We start from the raw sequence: 16,999 nt of genomic DNA, 5'->3' as shown, positions 1-16,999 counted from the left end.
CCTGACCGGGAATCAAACTGGCGACCTCTTGGTGCCTGGGTCCACGCTCAGCCACGGAGCCACTCCAGCCGGGCTGGTCCTTCTCCTCTCGATCCCCCGGCACTGGGGACGCAGGGATTGCCTAGGACGAAACGGGGGGGGGCGGTTGCGGGCCAGCCCCTGGGTGCCCCCCCCCCCCCCCGCCCCGCTCCTGAGGCTCACAGCTGCTGCTGTTCTCTGCTGTGTCCGCAGCTCAACAACTCCAACTCCGGGCTCTTCACCGTGTACACGGGGATCAAAAACTTCAGCCGCGTCCACCTCGTGGACAAGTGGAACGGGCTCAGCAAGGTGAGTGCCGGGGCCGCGGGGCCGCCCAGCACGTGCCTCTGCTTATAACCCAGGCAGATGGGAAGTGCGTGCATCCCTCCTCACTGGCCCCTGCCCCGGCCGGGCCCACGGGATCCCTGGTCATCAGCCCTGGCGCCCGGGCCCACGGGATCCCTGGTCGTCAGCCCCGGCCGCCGGGCCCACGGGATCCCTGGTCATCGGCCCCGGCCGGGCCTTCCGCTGCTCCCGGTGCCACGCTGTTTCCCGTCACCCCTGACCCTCTGGCCTGGATGCCTCCACAGGTCAACTACTGGCACTCGGACCAGTGCAACATGATCAACGGGACGTCTGGGCAGATGTGGGCGCCGTTCATGACCCCCGAGACCCCGCTGGAGTTCTACAGCCCCGAGGCCTGCCGGTGAGCGCCCGCCGGGCCCTGGGGGAGGGGGGGGGCTCAGCCTCTGTCGTGGCTCAGAGAGCGTGGGCTGCCCGGGCATTCACCAGCCCTCGCGCCCTCGCAGGCTCCGTTGGCTCACCTGGAGGAGCCAGGCTCCGGCCACGGCAGCTGGAGGAGGGACAGGGCGAGGGAGGCAGCTGGTGCAGGGACAGGGCGAGGGAGGCAGCTGGTGCAGGGACAGGGCGAGGGAGGCAGCTGGAGGAGGGACAGGGCGAGGGAGGCAGCTGGTGCAGGGACAGGGCGAGGGAGGCAGCTGGGACAGGGACAGGGCGAGGGAGGCAGCTGGGACAGGGACAGGGCGAGGGAGGCAGCTGGGACAGGGACAGGGCGAGGGAGGTAGCTGGTGCAGGGACAGGGCAAGGGAGGCAGCTGGTGCAGGGACAGGGCGAGGGAGAAAGCTGGTGCAGGGACAGGGCGAGGGAGGCAGCTGGAGCAGGGACAGGGCGAGGGAGGCAGCTGGTGCAGGGACAGGGCGAGGGAGGCAGCTGGGACAGGGACAGGGCGAGGGAGGCAGCTGGAGGAGGGACAGGGTGAGGGAGGCAGCTGGAGCAGGGACAGGGCGAGGGAGGCAGCTGGGACAGGGACAGGGCGAGGGAGGCAGCTGGTGCAGGGACAGGGCGAGGGAGGCAGCTGGAGCAGGGACAGGGCGAGGGAGGCAGCTGGTGCAGGGACAGGGCGAGGGAGGCAGCTGGTGCAGGGACAGGGCGAGGGAGGCAGCTGGCCACGGGCGGCCGTGGGGCGTGGGTGGCCGTGGGGCGTGGGTGGCCGTGGGCAGGAAACCATCGAGGCTGCGGGGGGGCGGTGAAACAAGGCCACGATTGGTGCCGTCTGGCTGGGCTAGTTCCCACCTGGGTCCTGGGCACGAGGACCTGAGTGCGTCCGCCTGGGCCCCTGGGTCTGGGGAGGTGCAGCCTCGGAGGCCGGCTCTGGGGCGCCCGGGCAGGGGTCCTGTCTGTCCCCCTTCCCATGGGAACTCCCCAGCGTGAGCAGGGGCTCCCCTGCCTCCCGGGTGGGCGAGGCGCTGGGGACATGGCCGGACGGGATGGGACAGGCCCCTGATCCCCGAGCTTGTGTCCTGGCTGGGGGCCCGGGCCAGTGTGCCCCGGGGGCAGAGCGGGAGGGGATTGTGCTGTGTGTATTCACTTTTTAAATTTTTATTTTAGTTTTAAAAAATATACTTTTTTATTGATTTCAAAGAGGAAGGGAGAGGGAGAGAGAGCAAAACATCCATGATGAGAGAGAATCACAGATTGGCTGCCCCCTGCATGCCCCCCACTGGGGATGGAGCCCACAACCTGGGCCTGTGCCCTGACCGGGAATCGAACCCTGACCTCCTGGTTCATAGGCCGACGCTCAACCACGGAGCCACGCCAGTTAGGGCCACTTAAAAAAAATGTTTCTATTGAGTTTAGAGAGGACAGGAGGGGGAGGGGGGGGGGGAGGAGGAGGGGGAAGTAGCGATGAGAGAGAATCACGGACGGGCTGCCTCCTGCTGGTCGCAGCGCCACGTTCCGGGGTCACCCCACCCGTCTGCCCCCCCAGGTCCATGAAGCTCACCTACGAGGAGGCCGGGGTGTTCGAGGGCATCCCCACCTTCCGGTTCAAGGCCCCCAGCACCTTATTTGCCAACGGGTCCGTCTACCCGCCCAACGAGGGCTTCTGTCCCTGCCTGGAGTCTGGCATCCAGAACGTCAGCACCTGCAGGTTCAGTACGTGTCTTCCCCCGAGGGCGGGACGGTCACCCCGACCCCTGACCTCAAGCCCGAGGGCGGGACAGTCACCCTGACCCCTGACCTCAGGCCCGAGGGCGGGACAGTCACCCCGACCCCTGACCTCAGGCCCCGAAGGTGGGATGGGTCACCCCGACCCCTGACCTCAGGCCCTGAAGGTGTGACGGGTCACCCCGGCCCTGTGACCTCAGGCCCGAGGGCTGGTGGGTGAGGCCATACCTGCTCTGGCTCCATCCCGGCCTCTGCGCCCTTGATAAGCCAGGCCAGAGATAAGGCGGCGCAGAAAGATAATCTGAGAAAGAAGCCCGTCGGTCAGTTGCCTGCGCAGCAAGCTCCCAGGACCTCCGTCACCTGGGACGCAAACTGCGACTGTAAACAGCTCTGTGGCTCCCGTCCCGTCAGGTCCCCCGCCGCCCTGTGGCCGCGTCCTTGACCTCGGTGCAGTCCAGGGCCCTGCAGCGCCCGGTCATCCAGGCCGCGCGCCCCCCCGAAGGCGGGTTCCCTGGGGCTGCGTCCCCTCCCGAGCTCGTCCGGCCTCCACACCCGACCTGGGGCTTGGGAATGAGGCTCCGCAGGCCCCCTGCACCGCGTCCTGCGTCCCGGAAGGAAAGACGCTGGTCCGATTGTTCTGGAACATCTCGCCGGGCGGCCGAGTGGCCGTGCGGCTGTGGGGGCGCACAGTGCTCTCCGGCCTCAGCGGCTCCATGTGGACGCTTGGGGGCAGCTCCGCTCCCTCAGCCAGCGGGGCAGCGAGCGGGCGGTGGGCCCTGCCTTGCCCGCCTTCGGGCTCGTGCGGGTGGAATCGGGGTGCGCTCTCTGTCTTTCCTCTTTCCGGGACCCTTCTGCCCATTGTCTCATCCGCGAGGCCCGTCCTGTGGTCCTGTGGTCCTGGGAGGGTAGCGCCTTCTTCCTGGCTGTGTAGTGCTCCACCGGGGACGCACCTCGCGTTCCTCGCCTCTTTTATGCTCAGGGGCACCTGGTTTCTGGGGTTTTAAAACGTGACCTTTGGGGCGGCGGGGACGCGCCTGTGCGTGTCTTGGGGCGCGTGGTCCTGCCTTCCTGTGCCATTTTATCTGGAGATAAGACACCCACCACCTCCCTTCCCGGGAGACCAGCTCTTGGATCCAGGGCCTCAGGCTCCACATATCGTCAGTCCCAGTCACAATCAAAGGTGATCCAGGCAATTAGATAGGCCAGACGCCCTAAAGCTATAAATTCATTAGCACTTGCAACCTGGGCGGTCCTCGCGGGCTGTTTGGTAATAAAATAGAAGGAAGCGCAGGCCTGGGTGCTGGCACAACGCCAGGTGGGCTGACGGTCCGCAGCCGGGGCGGCAGCTGGGCCAGAGCTGGGGCAGGTGATGGCAGCCTGGCCCCACCCACTGCGCTCCCCCAGCCCTGGGGGCGTGGCCACGGGGGTCTGGTGGAGATGCGCCACCTTCAAGGGCCGGGCTGGGGACCGCCTCCCTCACGGACAGCCCCCGTGTTGCGCCCGCTGTGAGAAGGGGGTCCCGGCGTTCGCTCTGGCGGGCTCCTCCCGCGGGGCAGACGGGAAGATGGGACACGGGTCGTCCGGATGGCGGGACAGCGCCCTCGGGTGCGCGGTGGCGTCACAGGTGCCGGGAGGTGGCTGTGGAGACCAGGGGCCCACACGGGGAAGGACGGTCTGTTCCCCGCGCTCTGTCTGTCTGTCTGTCTGACCGTCTCTAGGAGAGTGTCTGTTGGTGCTTCGAGGCTCGAGCAGCTTTCCAACGCGCATCTTCTCTCTCTTTTTGTTAATCTTCACCCAGGGAAATTTTTCCCATTGATTTTCAGAGAGCGTGGAAGGGAGGGGGAGAGGCAGAGAGAGAGAGAGACATCGATGTGAGAGACGCGTCGCTAGATCGTCTCCCTCCTGCCCTCCAACGGGGGCTGGGCATTGGAGGTGCCACCCAGCACCCGCTGGTGAGCTGGCTGGCCTCTAACCACTGAGCACACCAGCCTGGGCCTCCTGGGGCTGAGGTTTGAGAGGCCAGCTCCATCTTTTCCGCGGGCACTCCCTGTCCGGCAGCACCGCCGTTGTCCTGACCTTGGGTGGATGTGCCAGGGTTGCCTCGCGGGTCAGCTGGTGGAGACGTCTGACCTCACGTTTCTGGGTGGGAATTTCCTGCTCAGGAGCCGGGTCAGGCCCCGCTCACACCCGCTGGCGTCCCTCCTGCAGACCGGCTGCCAGGCGAGAGCAAAGGTGTGTCTCTTCCCTCCCGTGGGCATCGGGAGACGTGGCCGCGGGCGTGCACTCCGGAGCCCCTGTGATCCTGGCGGCTTGGCGATGCTCCCTCCGCCCCACTCCTCCCCCCCACACACAAAGGTCCAATCTGGCTTCGATTCACCTTTGTAGCCTCAGCTCCCACCGCTCCCTCCACACCGTCTGCTCCCCGTGCCCCGCCCACCTCCTGCATCTGCCCCTGCCCCCCCTTCCTCCTGGAATGCCGCTGCCCTCCACCCTCCACCCTCCACCCTCCACCCTCTGCCTGGCGCCTCCTCATCCTTCCTCAGAAGGTGCCCGCGCCCCCGCCCCTGGCACAGAGCTCGCCCCCTGCTGGCTTCCAGACCGAATGGAGGGACCCTCTCTGTCTAGTCATTGTCGTTTGCATCGTGTCATCGTCCAGCACGCTGGGCCGGGGGTGGCTGCGTGTCCTCGTCCCGCATCCCCGTGTCTGGCTTCGGGACTGGCATGAGCCTCCGGACGTGCCAGCGCCTCTGCCCGTCTGACGCCCCCTCTGCCTTCCAGACGCGCCCCTGTTCCTCTCCCACCCGCACTTCTACAACGCCGACCCCGCCCTGGCCGAGGCCGTGCTGGGCCTGCACCCCAGCGAGAAGGAGCACTCCCTCTTCCTGGACATCCACCCGGTGAGCAGCCACCCGCAGCCTGAGGGGGCTTCTGGGGGGATTCCTGGTTGGTGCCCAGCCGGCCCACCCCTCCCCCAGGCTCCGGGGGAGGGGGAGGGGGAGGGGGGAAGGGGTGGGCGATGGGGAGGGGAAGCCCAGCTCGCTCTGGCTTCCACAGCTTCTGGGATATCAAACCGTCAAAGGTCCCTCCTTTGCTCCGAATCCAGAGTTCACGAGCTTGGTTATCTCTGTGTGAGGGAGGGATGTCTGTAAAAGGATCATAAGACAGTAAATTAATTAGGGCTTATCAGCCTGCCAATTACCAGAGGCTGCCGACCTACCAGAAAGTTCTCCAGGTGCCAGCCGGCCCGGGATGCCTTGCAGATAATCGCCGTCGGGGGGATTCCAGCGAGAGCGAGAGCGAGGTCCCCTGGGTTCTCGCGGGGCCCTCACTCCTGTGGGTGGGTCTCCCTCCCGCCCCCACCCCCACCCTGAGGACCAGGCAGTTCAGCCAGGGGCCAGCCTCTCCTCAGGTCGGCGTGGAGGCCGGGAGAGGGAGCGGCCCTCCTCGTTCCCGGTGCTGTGGGCGCCGCGGGAGAGGAGCATTAGCCGGGGCGGGAAGCTTCCGTCTCCCGAGAGCCAGCGGGGCATATAACACCCTTCGAGGGCCACACGTGATGACCGGCTGAAACACCAGCCGCTGTATTTGGTCAAACGTGTTCTTTTGTGGCGAATCCTCACCTGAGCATTTTTTCCCATCGATTGTTAGAGAGAGTGGAAGGGACACGGGGAAAGAGAGAGAGACACATCGATGTGAGAGAGACACATGGATGGGTTGCCTCCCGCACACACCCTGACAGGGGCCAGGGAATTAGCGGGCAGCCCAGGCACGCGCCCTTGACTGGGAATCGAACCCACAACCGTTCAGTGCACGAGCCAACGCTCTACCCCAGAGACACCCGGACCAATCCTGGTCAAACACTTTTTAAATATATGTTTTTATTGATTTCAGAGAGGAAGGGAGAGGGAGGGAGAGAGGAACATCCATGAGGAGAGAGAATCATGGATCCACTGCCTCCTGCACGCCCCACACTGGGGACCGAGCCCACAACCCGGGCCTGTGCCCTGACCGGGAATCGAACCCTGACCTCCTGGTTCATAGGCCGATGCTCAACCACTGAGCCGCACCAGCCGGTCAAACATTTCATTAACTCACCCCTCATGGCTTGGCAGGGCCTTACACAGCCCGAGGGCCGGACACTCCCCACCCCTGCTCTAGAGTGGGTGGAGGGGGGCCAGGGAGTGGGACAGGCCCGTCCGGAGCGGGACGGGGACAGGGAGAGGGGGTTCGGCAGGTGTCCCTGGTGCCCGGGCCAGGCCCTCACTGTGCGTGTTGCCGCAGGTCACGGGGATCCCCATGAACTGCTCGGTGAAGCTGCAGCTCAGCCTGTACATCAAGGCCGTGCAAGGCATCGGGTGAGTGGGCCGGGGTCTGCGGGAGGGGCGGCCCCTGGGTGTGGCCTCTGGTCCGGGCCGTCGTCCCCCTAATGGGAGTCTTAGCTCTGCCGGGGGCCCCGCCCCAGGACTCCCACTCTCTCCTCCCATTGTCCTCCCCCCCCCAGAAGTTTCCCCGCTGAGTTGCGTGCCTGGCGCCCCGCAAGGGACAGAAACAAAACCCGGGCAAAACCAAGTGTGTGACAACGGAACCACCAGACAGCGTTCTCTGCTGTGACGGTTCACTTCGTGGGGGGGATTTTTTTAAGCACTGATTTTGTTTTCAGTTTTCATTTTTTAAAATATATTTTTATTGGTTTCAGACAAGGAAGGGAGAGGGACAGAGAGATAGAAACATCAATGAGGAGAGAGAATCATGGACCGGCCGCCTCCTGCACGCCCCCCACTGGGGATCGAGCCCGCAACCCGGGCCTGTGCCCTGACCAGGGATTGAACCGTGACCTCCTGGTTCACAGGTCAGCACTCAGCCACTGAGCCAGGCCGGCCGGGCCTAGGATGTTTTTTCCATTGATTTTTATAGAGCGAGGGAGGGAGGGAGGGGGAGAGAGAGGAGAGAGAGAAACATCGATGTGAGAGACACATTGAGTGTCTGCCTCCTGCATGTCCCCCCGCCCCCCCCCCCCCCACCGGGGCGGGAATTAACCTGCAACCTGCCAGGTGTGTGCCCTTGAGCGGGAATGGAACCCGAGACCCGTCAGGGCCTCCCTGGGCTTTTCATTGGCCCATACGGGGGCTGCTCAGAGTTCAAGCCACAGAACCCATGGGGGGGGGGCGGGGGGGGGGGCGCTGCTACCCTGACCTTCCTGGGCTTCTGTGTCCCTGTGACCGGAGGGGCGTCCCTGCCGCTGGGACAGCCTTCTCGGGGGAGCTGGTCTCCCCGCGGTGCTTCGCGCCCCCTGGAGGGCGGAGGAGGGACGGCATGGGACCTGGGCTGCCTGCTGGGAAGGTCTGTCTGGGGATCCAGTGCTGTTTGCCCTGAACTCCTCTCGTTTTTAAAAGCACAGGCGTGTTTCTATGGTGTCCTCCGAGCCTCAGCTCTGCGGGGGGCGCTGTGTGAACTCGCTGCCCTGCAGGAGGCTCGGCTGGCGGGTGCCCCAGGGAGTGTGGGGAGCTGTGGCCGGGCTGTGGCTTTTTGTGCTGAGCCTGGCCCCCGCCCCCCCCCATCTGTGCAGCGGGCCTCTCAGCACCCCGTAGGGAGGGGCTCAGACCAGCTCACGGGATGATAATGGTCAACTCGGAGCACTTTTCCCACGCTGTGTGTTTCCCTTTTTAAAATATATGTTTATTGACTTCAGAGAGAGGAAGGGAGAGCGGGGAGGGGGGGGGGGGAGGGAGAGAAACATCAATGATGAGAGGGAATCATGGATCGGCTGCCTCCTGCACGCCCCCCACTGGGAACCGAGCCCGAAACCCGGACCTGTGCCCTGACCGGGAATCGAACCCTGATCTTCATGGGTGGATGCTCACCCCCTGAGCCCGCCGGCCGGGCTGGCTGTGAGTTTTTAATTGAAAAAGATCTTGTCTGGTTGCCAGGCGGCTCCCTGCCAGGAAATGCCTGCCCCCCCCAGCCGGCACCGTGGAGTCGTTGCTAGAGCCCTCCTGCCCCCAGCGTCCGACCGCGTGTCCGACCGCGTCCGCATCCCACGGATAATGCCGTGAGGAGACTTCTCACTGGCTCCGTCTCCCTTATTTCCAGGCAAACCAGGAAGATCGCGCCCGTGGTCCTGCCGCTGGTGTGGTTTGAGGAGGTAAGGCCGCCTGGCGGTCCCTGCGCCGGGCCCCTCGCGAGCGGCATCTGGTGCCACCATGGGGAGGCCGTGCGGGCACTTGAGGCTGGAGGAGGGTGGGGCCAGGGCAGCCACGGTGGGACCTAGAACAATCCAGAGAAACCTCGCACGTCGCAGACAGGAACTTCCCCCGAACGGGGCAGCCCGAGCCCCAGGGCAGGGTCCTTTCTGAAAGTACCGCCACTGCTCTCAGGGCGTCAGCCCCGCGTGGGAACTGCTCTCCTCCCGGCTTCTCAGGGCTCCTCTGGCCTCGCTCGTTCTGTGAGAAGGGAAAGCGAGAGGGCAACGCTGAGTTGTTCCATCCATTGATTGATTCTTTATGTGCCCCCTGACCGGGGATCGAACCCGCAACCCTGGTGTATCGGGATGACACTCTAACGGAGTTACCCTGCCCAGGGCCTGGCCCAGTTCATTTTTTAAAAAATATATATTTTATTGATTTTTTACAGAGAGGAAGGGAGAGGGACAGAGAGTTAGAAACATCGATGAGAGAGAAACATCGATCAGCTGCCTCCTGCACACCCCCCTACTGGGGATGTGCCCGCAACCAAGGTACGTGCCCTTGACCGGAATCGAACCCGGGACCCTTGAGTCCACAGGCCAACGCTCTAGCCGCTGAGCCAAACCGGTTAGGGCTGGCCCAGTTCACTGTAATCCTCACTTGAGAGTATGTTTTTCCATTGATTTTTTTTTTTGAGAGAGTGGAAGGGAGGGAGGGGGAAAGAGAGAGAGAAACATTGATGTGAGAGACACGGCGCCTTCTGCACATGCCCCGACCAGGGCTGGGATCATACCTGTGACCCCAGTACACATCCTTGACCAGGAATCAAACCTGTGACCCTTTGGTCCAGGAGTCAAACCCTCCAACCACGGAGCCACATGGACCAGGGCCTGGCCTAGTTCATTTTAAACCAGGATGATCTCCTGCCCAGCTGGGGTGGCTCAGTGCTTGAGCATCAACCCATGAACCAGGAGGTCACGGTTCCATTCCTGGTCAGGGCACAGGCCCGGGTTGGGGGCTCAATACCCAGCAGGGGGCATGCAGGAGGCAGCCAATCAATGATTCTCTGTCATCATTGACATTTCCCTCTCTCTCCCTTCCTCTCTGAAATCAATAAAATATTTAAAACACAGAACAAAACAAAAAAACCTAGAGTGAACTCAGGGCCGGAACAGGCAGCCTCAGAATGTCAAGTTCACGGCCCAGTCTGATACGGGCCGGCCAGGCTCCTCCCGTCCTGGGGGCCACCCTCCTTGAGACCCTCCGAATCCACCCGAGTTCAGGGGGTGGGGATAGTGATGGAGAGGGTTTCACCAGCCAGGTGTGGAAGTTCTCCCATCACCGTGCCCTCGTCCCATTGGCCAGCATGCGGTCACATGGCCCTGCCAACCGCAAGGGAGCCTGGGAAATGTAGTCCTCGATGTGGCCCTGGAAGACATGGAGGCCCCTGCAGGCTTGAGATGGGGGAGGGGCCTGGGGACAGGGATGCGTGTGGCCCCTGCCCACGTGTTTGCCGTTCTCCCCCGCAGAGGGGGGCCATGGAGGGCGAGCCCCTGCAGAAGTTCTACCTGCAGCTGGTGCTGCTGCCCAAGGTGCTGCACTGCGCCCAGTACGTGCTCCTGGCCCTGGGCGGCCTCCTGCTGCTCGTCCCCGTCATCTACCAGATCCGGAGCCAAGTAAGTGGCCGGGCGGGCGCCCCCCGGCCGTCCCTTCCTGCTGCCTCCAGGACCCTGGCGCCCACCTCGGGCAGCGCCCGCCCGGGGTCTGTGCTGGGGACGGGGAGCTGTCGCTGGGTGCTTGCGTCTCCTGTCCTGCCTGCCACTTCTCCGCCTGTCCTGGGAGGCCTGGGACCCTGGCCACGGAGGGGCTGCGGTGGGCTTGGGGGTTGGGAGGCCTGGGGTCGAATGGCGTGTTCATCACGGGGGCACCTGCTGGGAGCCAGGCTGTCAGGGGCGGGGCGCGGGGCAGCGAACGGGCAGACGCTGTCCCTGCTCCCGGGGCCGGGGGCTGGCATTCCTGCCGGGAGACAGGGGAAGGCCGGGCAAATCAGCGAGATCAAGTCACAGATGAGGAGGCGACGGCGAACGGGAGGGGCTAGAGCAGGGCTGCCCAGGAGGGACGCGCCTGGGCCACGTGCCCGGTTTTATTTTATTTTTACTTTTTAATATGTTTTTATTGATTTCAGAGACGAAGGGAGAGGGAGAGAGAGAAAGAGAGACATCCATGATGAGAGAGAATCACATATCGGCTGCTTCCTGCACGCCCCCCACTGAGGATCGAGCCCACAACACGGGCCTGTGCCCTGACCGGGAATTGAACTGTGACCTCCTGGCTCATAGGTCGACGCTCAGCCACTGAGCCCCACAGGCCGGGCTATAGAAGGCTTTTCAGGGGAGCAGGTCTGGGCCCGCTGCTGTGCGGCCAGGAGGTCCTCGGTGGGAGGGGCAGACGCCGGGGCCAGTGAGCGAGATGGCGGCTGGGACCAGGGTGGGCACAGGCTGGGTTTGGAAGGAAGCACCCAACCCCTAGAGGCAGGAAGAAGAGGGGGTGACAAGAAGGACCCCTTCTTGACTCGATGCCATTCGTTATTCATTCATGGCATGGACCCCCCTCCGGTGAGTGAGCGGCGGACCATTTCTGAGGCTCCATGCAGCTTGGGGGACACAGAAATGGCTGGCGCGTGAGCCTGAGACCAGGTGCGCCCCACGGGGTGGGCCTGTGAGGGCCGGGCTCCGGGGGCCTTGGGGATGGGGTGGCAGCTGCGTGGTAGGAGGGGACACGGCTCCGTGGCAGGAAGCCCGGAGAAGCCCTTGGGGATCCACGAACCAGAAAGCCACCTTGGTGGCCCCTCCTCGCCCTGGGGCCCCAGGCCAGGCCTTGGGGGTGCCACCCAGCTCCGGCTGCCCCGGGCCCTCTGCAACGCCTACTCTCTGCCTCAGAGCTCCCTCTCTCTCTCTCTCTCTCTCGCTCTCGCTCTCTCTTTCTCGGGGCAGCTCGCTCGCCTGCTTGCTGGGCACTAACGACCCTTCCCCGGGGCTCAGCCTGGGCCTTCAGACGCCCCTCCCGTGGGGGAGGGTTCACACTGGCGAGAGCGAGGGTGACGCCATGGCCCCTGGTGTCCGAGCCCTGAGGGACGTTGCCGGGGCCCCTGAGCCCTGTCACTGAGCGGGGCTGTCACTCCCGTGAGAAGGGAACCCCTACAGGTTTTTTGCTTAAATGACGCTGGGAGGGCGGACAGGGCCAGAGCAGAGCCCCCAGCCCGTGGCTGCCTCCCTGCGTGGGTTTCCACTCGTGAACAGAGAGCCCCATGTGGGGGCTGCCAGGGGGGCAGCCGGGGAGGGGCTGAGCTCCTGTCCCCTCTGTCTCTCCTCATCGTCCATCCGAAGGGGGCCCAGGAGGAGAGCGAGGACCCACGGGACAGGCTGGCGTGGGCCCCTCCCCTGCCTCACCCCCCAGCTCCGAGTCCGGCCCCCAAACCCAGTGGGAAGGTCGTTGCTTCCATCATTCCCATGGGCTCACTGGACGCCCCTTGGTGGAAGTTTCTCCCATGATGTAGGTCTCGGCTTAGCCTGAAATGTTGCTATGCTTGTCCTGATTAATAGAAAGAGAAGGGTCATGCCCGGCCAGGGTGGCTCAGTGGTTGAGCGCTGTCCCATGCACCAAGAAGGCGCCGGCCCTGTTGTGGACTCGGTCCCCTGTAGGGGGCGTGCAGGAGGCAGCCGATTGATGTTCCTCTCTCATCGGCCATGTTCCTATATCTCCCTCTCCCTCTCCCTCTCTCTCTAAAAATGAATAAAAACGTATTTTAAAAAACAGCAACAAGAAAACAGCAGCAAAAAGGTCACCTGCTGGTGACCTCAACATATTTTAATTTCAGAGAAGTGTTTCTTCTCCATTCACTCGTTACAAAGAATCAACAGTCTATTTTTTTTAATGTAGGACTCGCTTTTTAAAAAAAATATGTTTTTATCGATTTTAAAGAGAGGGGAAGGGAGAGGGATAGAGAGATAGAAACATCCATCTGCACACCCCCTTACTGGTGCGTGAGCCGGGAAGTCGGGCATGCGCCCTGACCGGGAATCGAACCTGTGACCTCCTGGTGCATGGGTCCACGCTCAACCAACTGAGCCATGCCAGAAGTCTTTTAGCAGAAAAATCTCTGTTTCTAGTTGATTTAAAATGCCACCCGCTCGACCCGCTGATTCCCGGCCCATTCCTCCCACCTCAGTTCCTAAATTCTCAAGTGGACACACGCTTTTCAGCACGGCCTGTCCCAGGCACCAAGATGTGTCTCCCAAAGACACGGGTTCTCCTGTCCCTGGGGAAGGGCAGCGCGACTCCCCACATCTCGGCCAGCCCCCCTCGCTCGGGTGTCGGACTCTAGAACCCCGCACCCTCCCCCGGGCCTCCGGGGCCTCCGGGACCAGCGGCGTAACCCACTCCCGCGGGGCCTCCCGCCGCCCGTAACCGCGCTGGTTTCTTCCAGGAGAGGTGCTACCTGTTCTGGAGCCGCGATAAAAAGGGCTCGCGGGACAAGGAGGCCATGCAGGCCTACTCCGAGTCCCTGATGGCGGCGGCTCCCAAGGGCACGGTGCTGCAGGAGGCCAGACTGTAGGTGGGTACCAGGTACGCCCGCCCGCCCCACCCCGCCCGTAGCGAGTAGAACCCCGGACACGGGCGGGCTTGGTCGGCTTCTTCGGCCCGGATCCCCCTGGAGGGTCGAGGTTCCGAGAGACCCCGTTTGTCTGTTCTGCTCTGGGCGCACAGCCCGCCCTTCTGAGGTTCCCAGCGAATGGCAGCGTCCCCCCCGCTCCCCCCACCCTCCCATCCCCGCCCGGGGCGCCTCCTGTTCCGTGGGCTGGTGTCTGATCGACGAGGCAGGACCCAGGTGTGGGAAGGCAGCCTCTCAAAGCTCGGGTGCGACAGCCTCGCCCTGGCCGGTGTTGCTCAATGGTTAGAGCGTCATCCATGCACCTAAGGCCGTGGTCGGCAAACCGCGGCTCGCGAGCCACACGCGGCTCTTTGGCCCCTTGAGTGTGGTTCTTCCACAAAATGCCACGAGCGGGCGCGCACGTACAGTGCGACTGAAACTTCGTGGCCCATGCGCAGAAGTCGGTATTTTGTGGAAGAGCCGGTATTTTGTGGAAGAGCCACACTCAAGGGGCCAAAGAGCCGCGTGTGGCTCGCGAGCCGAGGTTTGCCGACCACAGACCTAAGGGTTGGATTCCCGGTCCAGGACACATACCTGGGTTGCAGGTTGGATAGCCGGGCCCGGTTGCAGGAGGCAGCCAATCGATGTGTCTCTCTGACATCGGTGTTTCTGGCGCCCCCTCTCCCCCTCCTTTCCGCTCTCTCTTAAAAAAATGGCCCCGCGGGCGTGGCTCAGTGGGTGAGCGTCGCCCCATGAACCAGGTCACGGTTTGATCCCCGGTCAGGGGCGTGCAGGGGGCAGCCGACCCAGGATTCTCTCTCGTCGCTGATGTTTCTGTCTCCCCCCCCCCCCTCTGAAATCAGTAGAAAATACATTTTTTTAAATGTTAAAAAAAATACATGGGAAAATGCCCTCCGGCCGAGGAGAAAGAAAGGAAGCAGCTCTGGCGCAGGAGCCTCTTCCAGGAGGTTTGCTGCCACGGCAGCCCCTCCCTCACCCTCACCGCCGGTGGACGCTGGGCGGGGCCGGAGTCCTGTTTCCACGGCCCCTGAGGGGATCCTGCAGCCACGGGCCCACGTGAACCTGGGGGACTGGCCAAGAGAACTGGGGCACCCACTGAAAAGCCGCCCTGGGCCTGAGGGTAGGGTTGCCTGGATGGAGGGGAAACAGGCAGATACACACGAGGAAGAAACGGCAGCAAAAGGCCGCCCAGTCCGACTGGAGTTTCAGGGGGAGAGGGAGTGGCTTTGGGACCAGCGTGCCCCGCGCAGCGACCAAGCCGTGCTCCTCGGGGTTGGAAAGCCCCTCGCGGTTCCCCTGGGAACGGAATTGAGTCGGGCTCCTTGACTGCACCGCACCTGTCGGAGGTGGGGCGGGGGCGGGGGGGCAGCCAGGCGGTGGGGAGCCCTCCTGGGCCCAGTCCCTGTTTTTGTTTTTAAATTTATTTATTGATCAGAGAGAGAGAGAGAGAGAGAGGGAGGGAGGTTTGTTGTTCCACTTACGGATGCGTTCACGGGTGGATGCTGGGACGGCCGACTGGGGATCGAACCCGAGGCCCTGGCGTCCGTCCCGGGAGGACAGGCTCACCAGCCACCAGCCGGGCTGTCACTTTGTTTCTGAATAAGCCTCTGGGCCTGCGGGGGTTAGTGGCCGCCCTGAGCCACGGGGGAGCCGGGAGCCGGGAGCCGGGGGAGGCGCAGCCTGCCGTGCGGGGCCGCTGGCTGCCTCCCTCCCACTTGCTGGCTGCCAGGCGGAGGAGGAAATAAAATAGAAGATGAGAAGCGGTGGGAGCCGGTGTGTTTGTGTTGGCAGGTGCTGCAGGCCCTGCGAGGGGGAGGGAGGAGGAGGAGGAGGAGGACGGGGGGGGGGAGGGGTGAACAGCTGTGTCCCCAGCCAGGCCCTGGGGAGCTTGCCCTGCACCCAGGTTCTGGGGTGGCCTGAGGGGCGGCCTTGCGGCCTCCACGAGTCCAGAAGGATATGTTTTAAAATATATTTTTATTGATTTCCGAGAGGGAGAGAGAGAGAGATAGAGACATCCATGATGAGAGAGAATCATGGATCCTCTGCCTCCTGCACGCCCCCCACTGGGGATGGAGCCCACAACCCAGGCCTGTGTCCCCACCGGGAATCGAACCGTGACCTCCTGGTTCACAGGTCGATGCTCAACCACTAAGATCGTTAACATTGCCGACGCTCAGGGCTAACATTTTGCCGCGTTCCGCCTTGTCTGGGTGTCAGAGTGTCTGTGTCACCTGCTGCTGGCTTCCTCCTGGTGACGGGCATTTCCGTTATTCGCGGTTTGGCTGTGATAACAGTATTGCTGGAGGTGTGGGCGTGGGCGAGATGTGGGCGGGGCCTGACGACCCAGCTCCCCCTTTCTCCACAGGTTCCCCGAGATACCAAGCGCCAGCCCAGCCCTGCTGCTCAGCCAGCCGGGCTCCCCAGCCCCGGCACCCCGCTTCTCCAGGACGCTCCCAGCGAACAGCCTGCCGGCCCCAGCGTCTGACTGCACACGTGTGATCAAACACTGCACACCCCCACACCTGGCCGTGCGCACAGGTGTGTCAGACACGCTCAGGGATGGGGATGCTACCGAGGGGACTCGGGGAGCGGCGCACCAGCGGGGACTGTTCTGGAACCTTCTCGCCAAGGCCCTCATGGGCCCGTGGGCGAGTCGGTCAGCCTCTGGACCACTGGGCCCCAGCGCCTTGTCCACCAGCCAGCAAGACAGGGCTCCTCCTCCCAGGGCGGCCGCTGTCCCGAAGCCCAGCCCGGGGGCGCAGACTTCTCGGGCCAAAGCCGGGGGAGGGGGGCCGTGGGCACAGCCCCTCACACAGGCCTGGGCCGGCCCCCCACCCCCACAGGACTCTGGTCTCCTGGGGTTGGCGGTGGGGAGCCCCTTCCCTCGGCGACACTGACATGGAGCTGCATTCCTGAGCCGGCCCCTGGGGTGGCGGAGGCCCCGCCCCAGCTACCCCCCATGAGGGCCCCCCATCTTGGTGCCGGGCCAGAGGCGGGGAGGTCAGGGCCCTGCAGCCTGGGGGTCCGGCCTGGGGGGGACCTGTCCACTCACGGCTTCCCGCCCCGAGAGCGCCTCTGCCTCTTTTCTACTGGAAGAAAAATAAGTTTTATCATCTTTTTAAAAGAATTCACTATTGGAGTAATAAACCTTTTAAAAAAGCGAGCACGAGTCTGAGACGGCCTGTTTGCTGGTGGGGGTAGGAGTGTGTGTGTGAGTTTGGGGGGGGCAACTTTCTGGGACGTTTTGGGGCTCTGAGTCAGTATCTCTTTTCCGGAAGCCGCCCAGCCTTAGGCTGGGCTGCATACCTGCCTCTCCGTTGTTTTAAAATTTCCACGTGGTGTGTATTTCACATTTTCTGTATGCATTTATTTATTTTAAAATATATTTTTACTGATTTCGGAGAGGAAGCGAGGGGGAGAGAGAGGGAAACATCAGTGATGAGAGAGTCATGGATCGGCTGCCTCCTGCACGCCCCACACTGGGGATCGAGCCCACAACCCGGGAATCGAACCGTGACCTCCTGGTTCATAGGTCGATGCTCAACCCCTGAGCCACGCCGGCCGGGCAAGTCTGCGCTTTCCTTTGAATGTCTGCATGGTCTCCAAGGTACACATGACCCCAGGGTCCCTCCCCACGGACCCTCTGGCGAACTCTCCCAGCATC

The 16,999-nt window shown here is 63.4% G+C and overlaps 1 protein-coding gene across 4 annotated transcripts in view; it reads left to right on the top strand.

Annotated features, from left to right (window-relative positions):
- SCARB1 (scavenger receptor class B member 1) overlaps positions 1-16,498 on the top strand; it is a 34,757-nt gene extending 18,259 nt beyond the window's left edge. The window contains exons 5-13 of one of the 4 annotated variants that reach the window (XM_059676255.1): positions 232-327; positions 609-724; positions 2,306-2,472; positions 5,263-5,381; positions 6,763-6,836; positions 8,572-8,623; positions 10,193-10,339; positions 13,150-13,278; positions 15,701-16,498. In XM_059676255.1, coding sequence (XP_059532238.1) covers positions 232-327; positions 609-724; positions 2,306-2,472; positions 5,263-5,381; positions 6,763-6,836; positions 8,572-8,623; positions 10,193-10,339; positions 13,150-13,278 — 900 coding nt within the window. In that variant the 3' untranslated portion in view covers positions 15,701-16,498. Of the gene's footprint in view, positions 1-231; positions 328-608; positions 725-2,305; positions 2,473-5,262; positions 5,382-6,762; positions 6,837-8,571; positions 8,624-10,192; positions 10,340-13,149; positions 13,290-15,700 lie in introns of all 4 variants that reach the window. The other 3 variants (XM_059676256.1, XM_059676257.1, XM_059676258.1) reach the window with 3 other exon arrangements.
- The last annotated feature ends 501 nt before the right edge of the window (positions 16,499-16,999 follow it).

The sequence above is a fragment of the Myotis daubentonii genome, chromosome 19, assembly GCF_963259705.1.
Source record: "Myotis daubentonii chromosome 19, mMyoDau2.1, whole genome shotgun sequence".
Lineage (NCBI taxonomy): Eukaryota > Metazoa > Chordata > Mammalia > Chiroptera > Vespertilionidae > Myotis > Myotis daubentonii.
The sequence above is the reverse complement of the archived record's forward strand: the minus strand, read 5'-3'. Positions and strand labels throughout refer to the sequence as shown.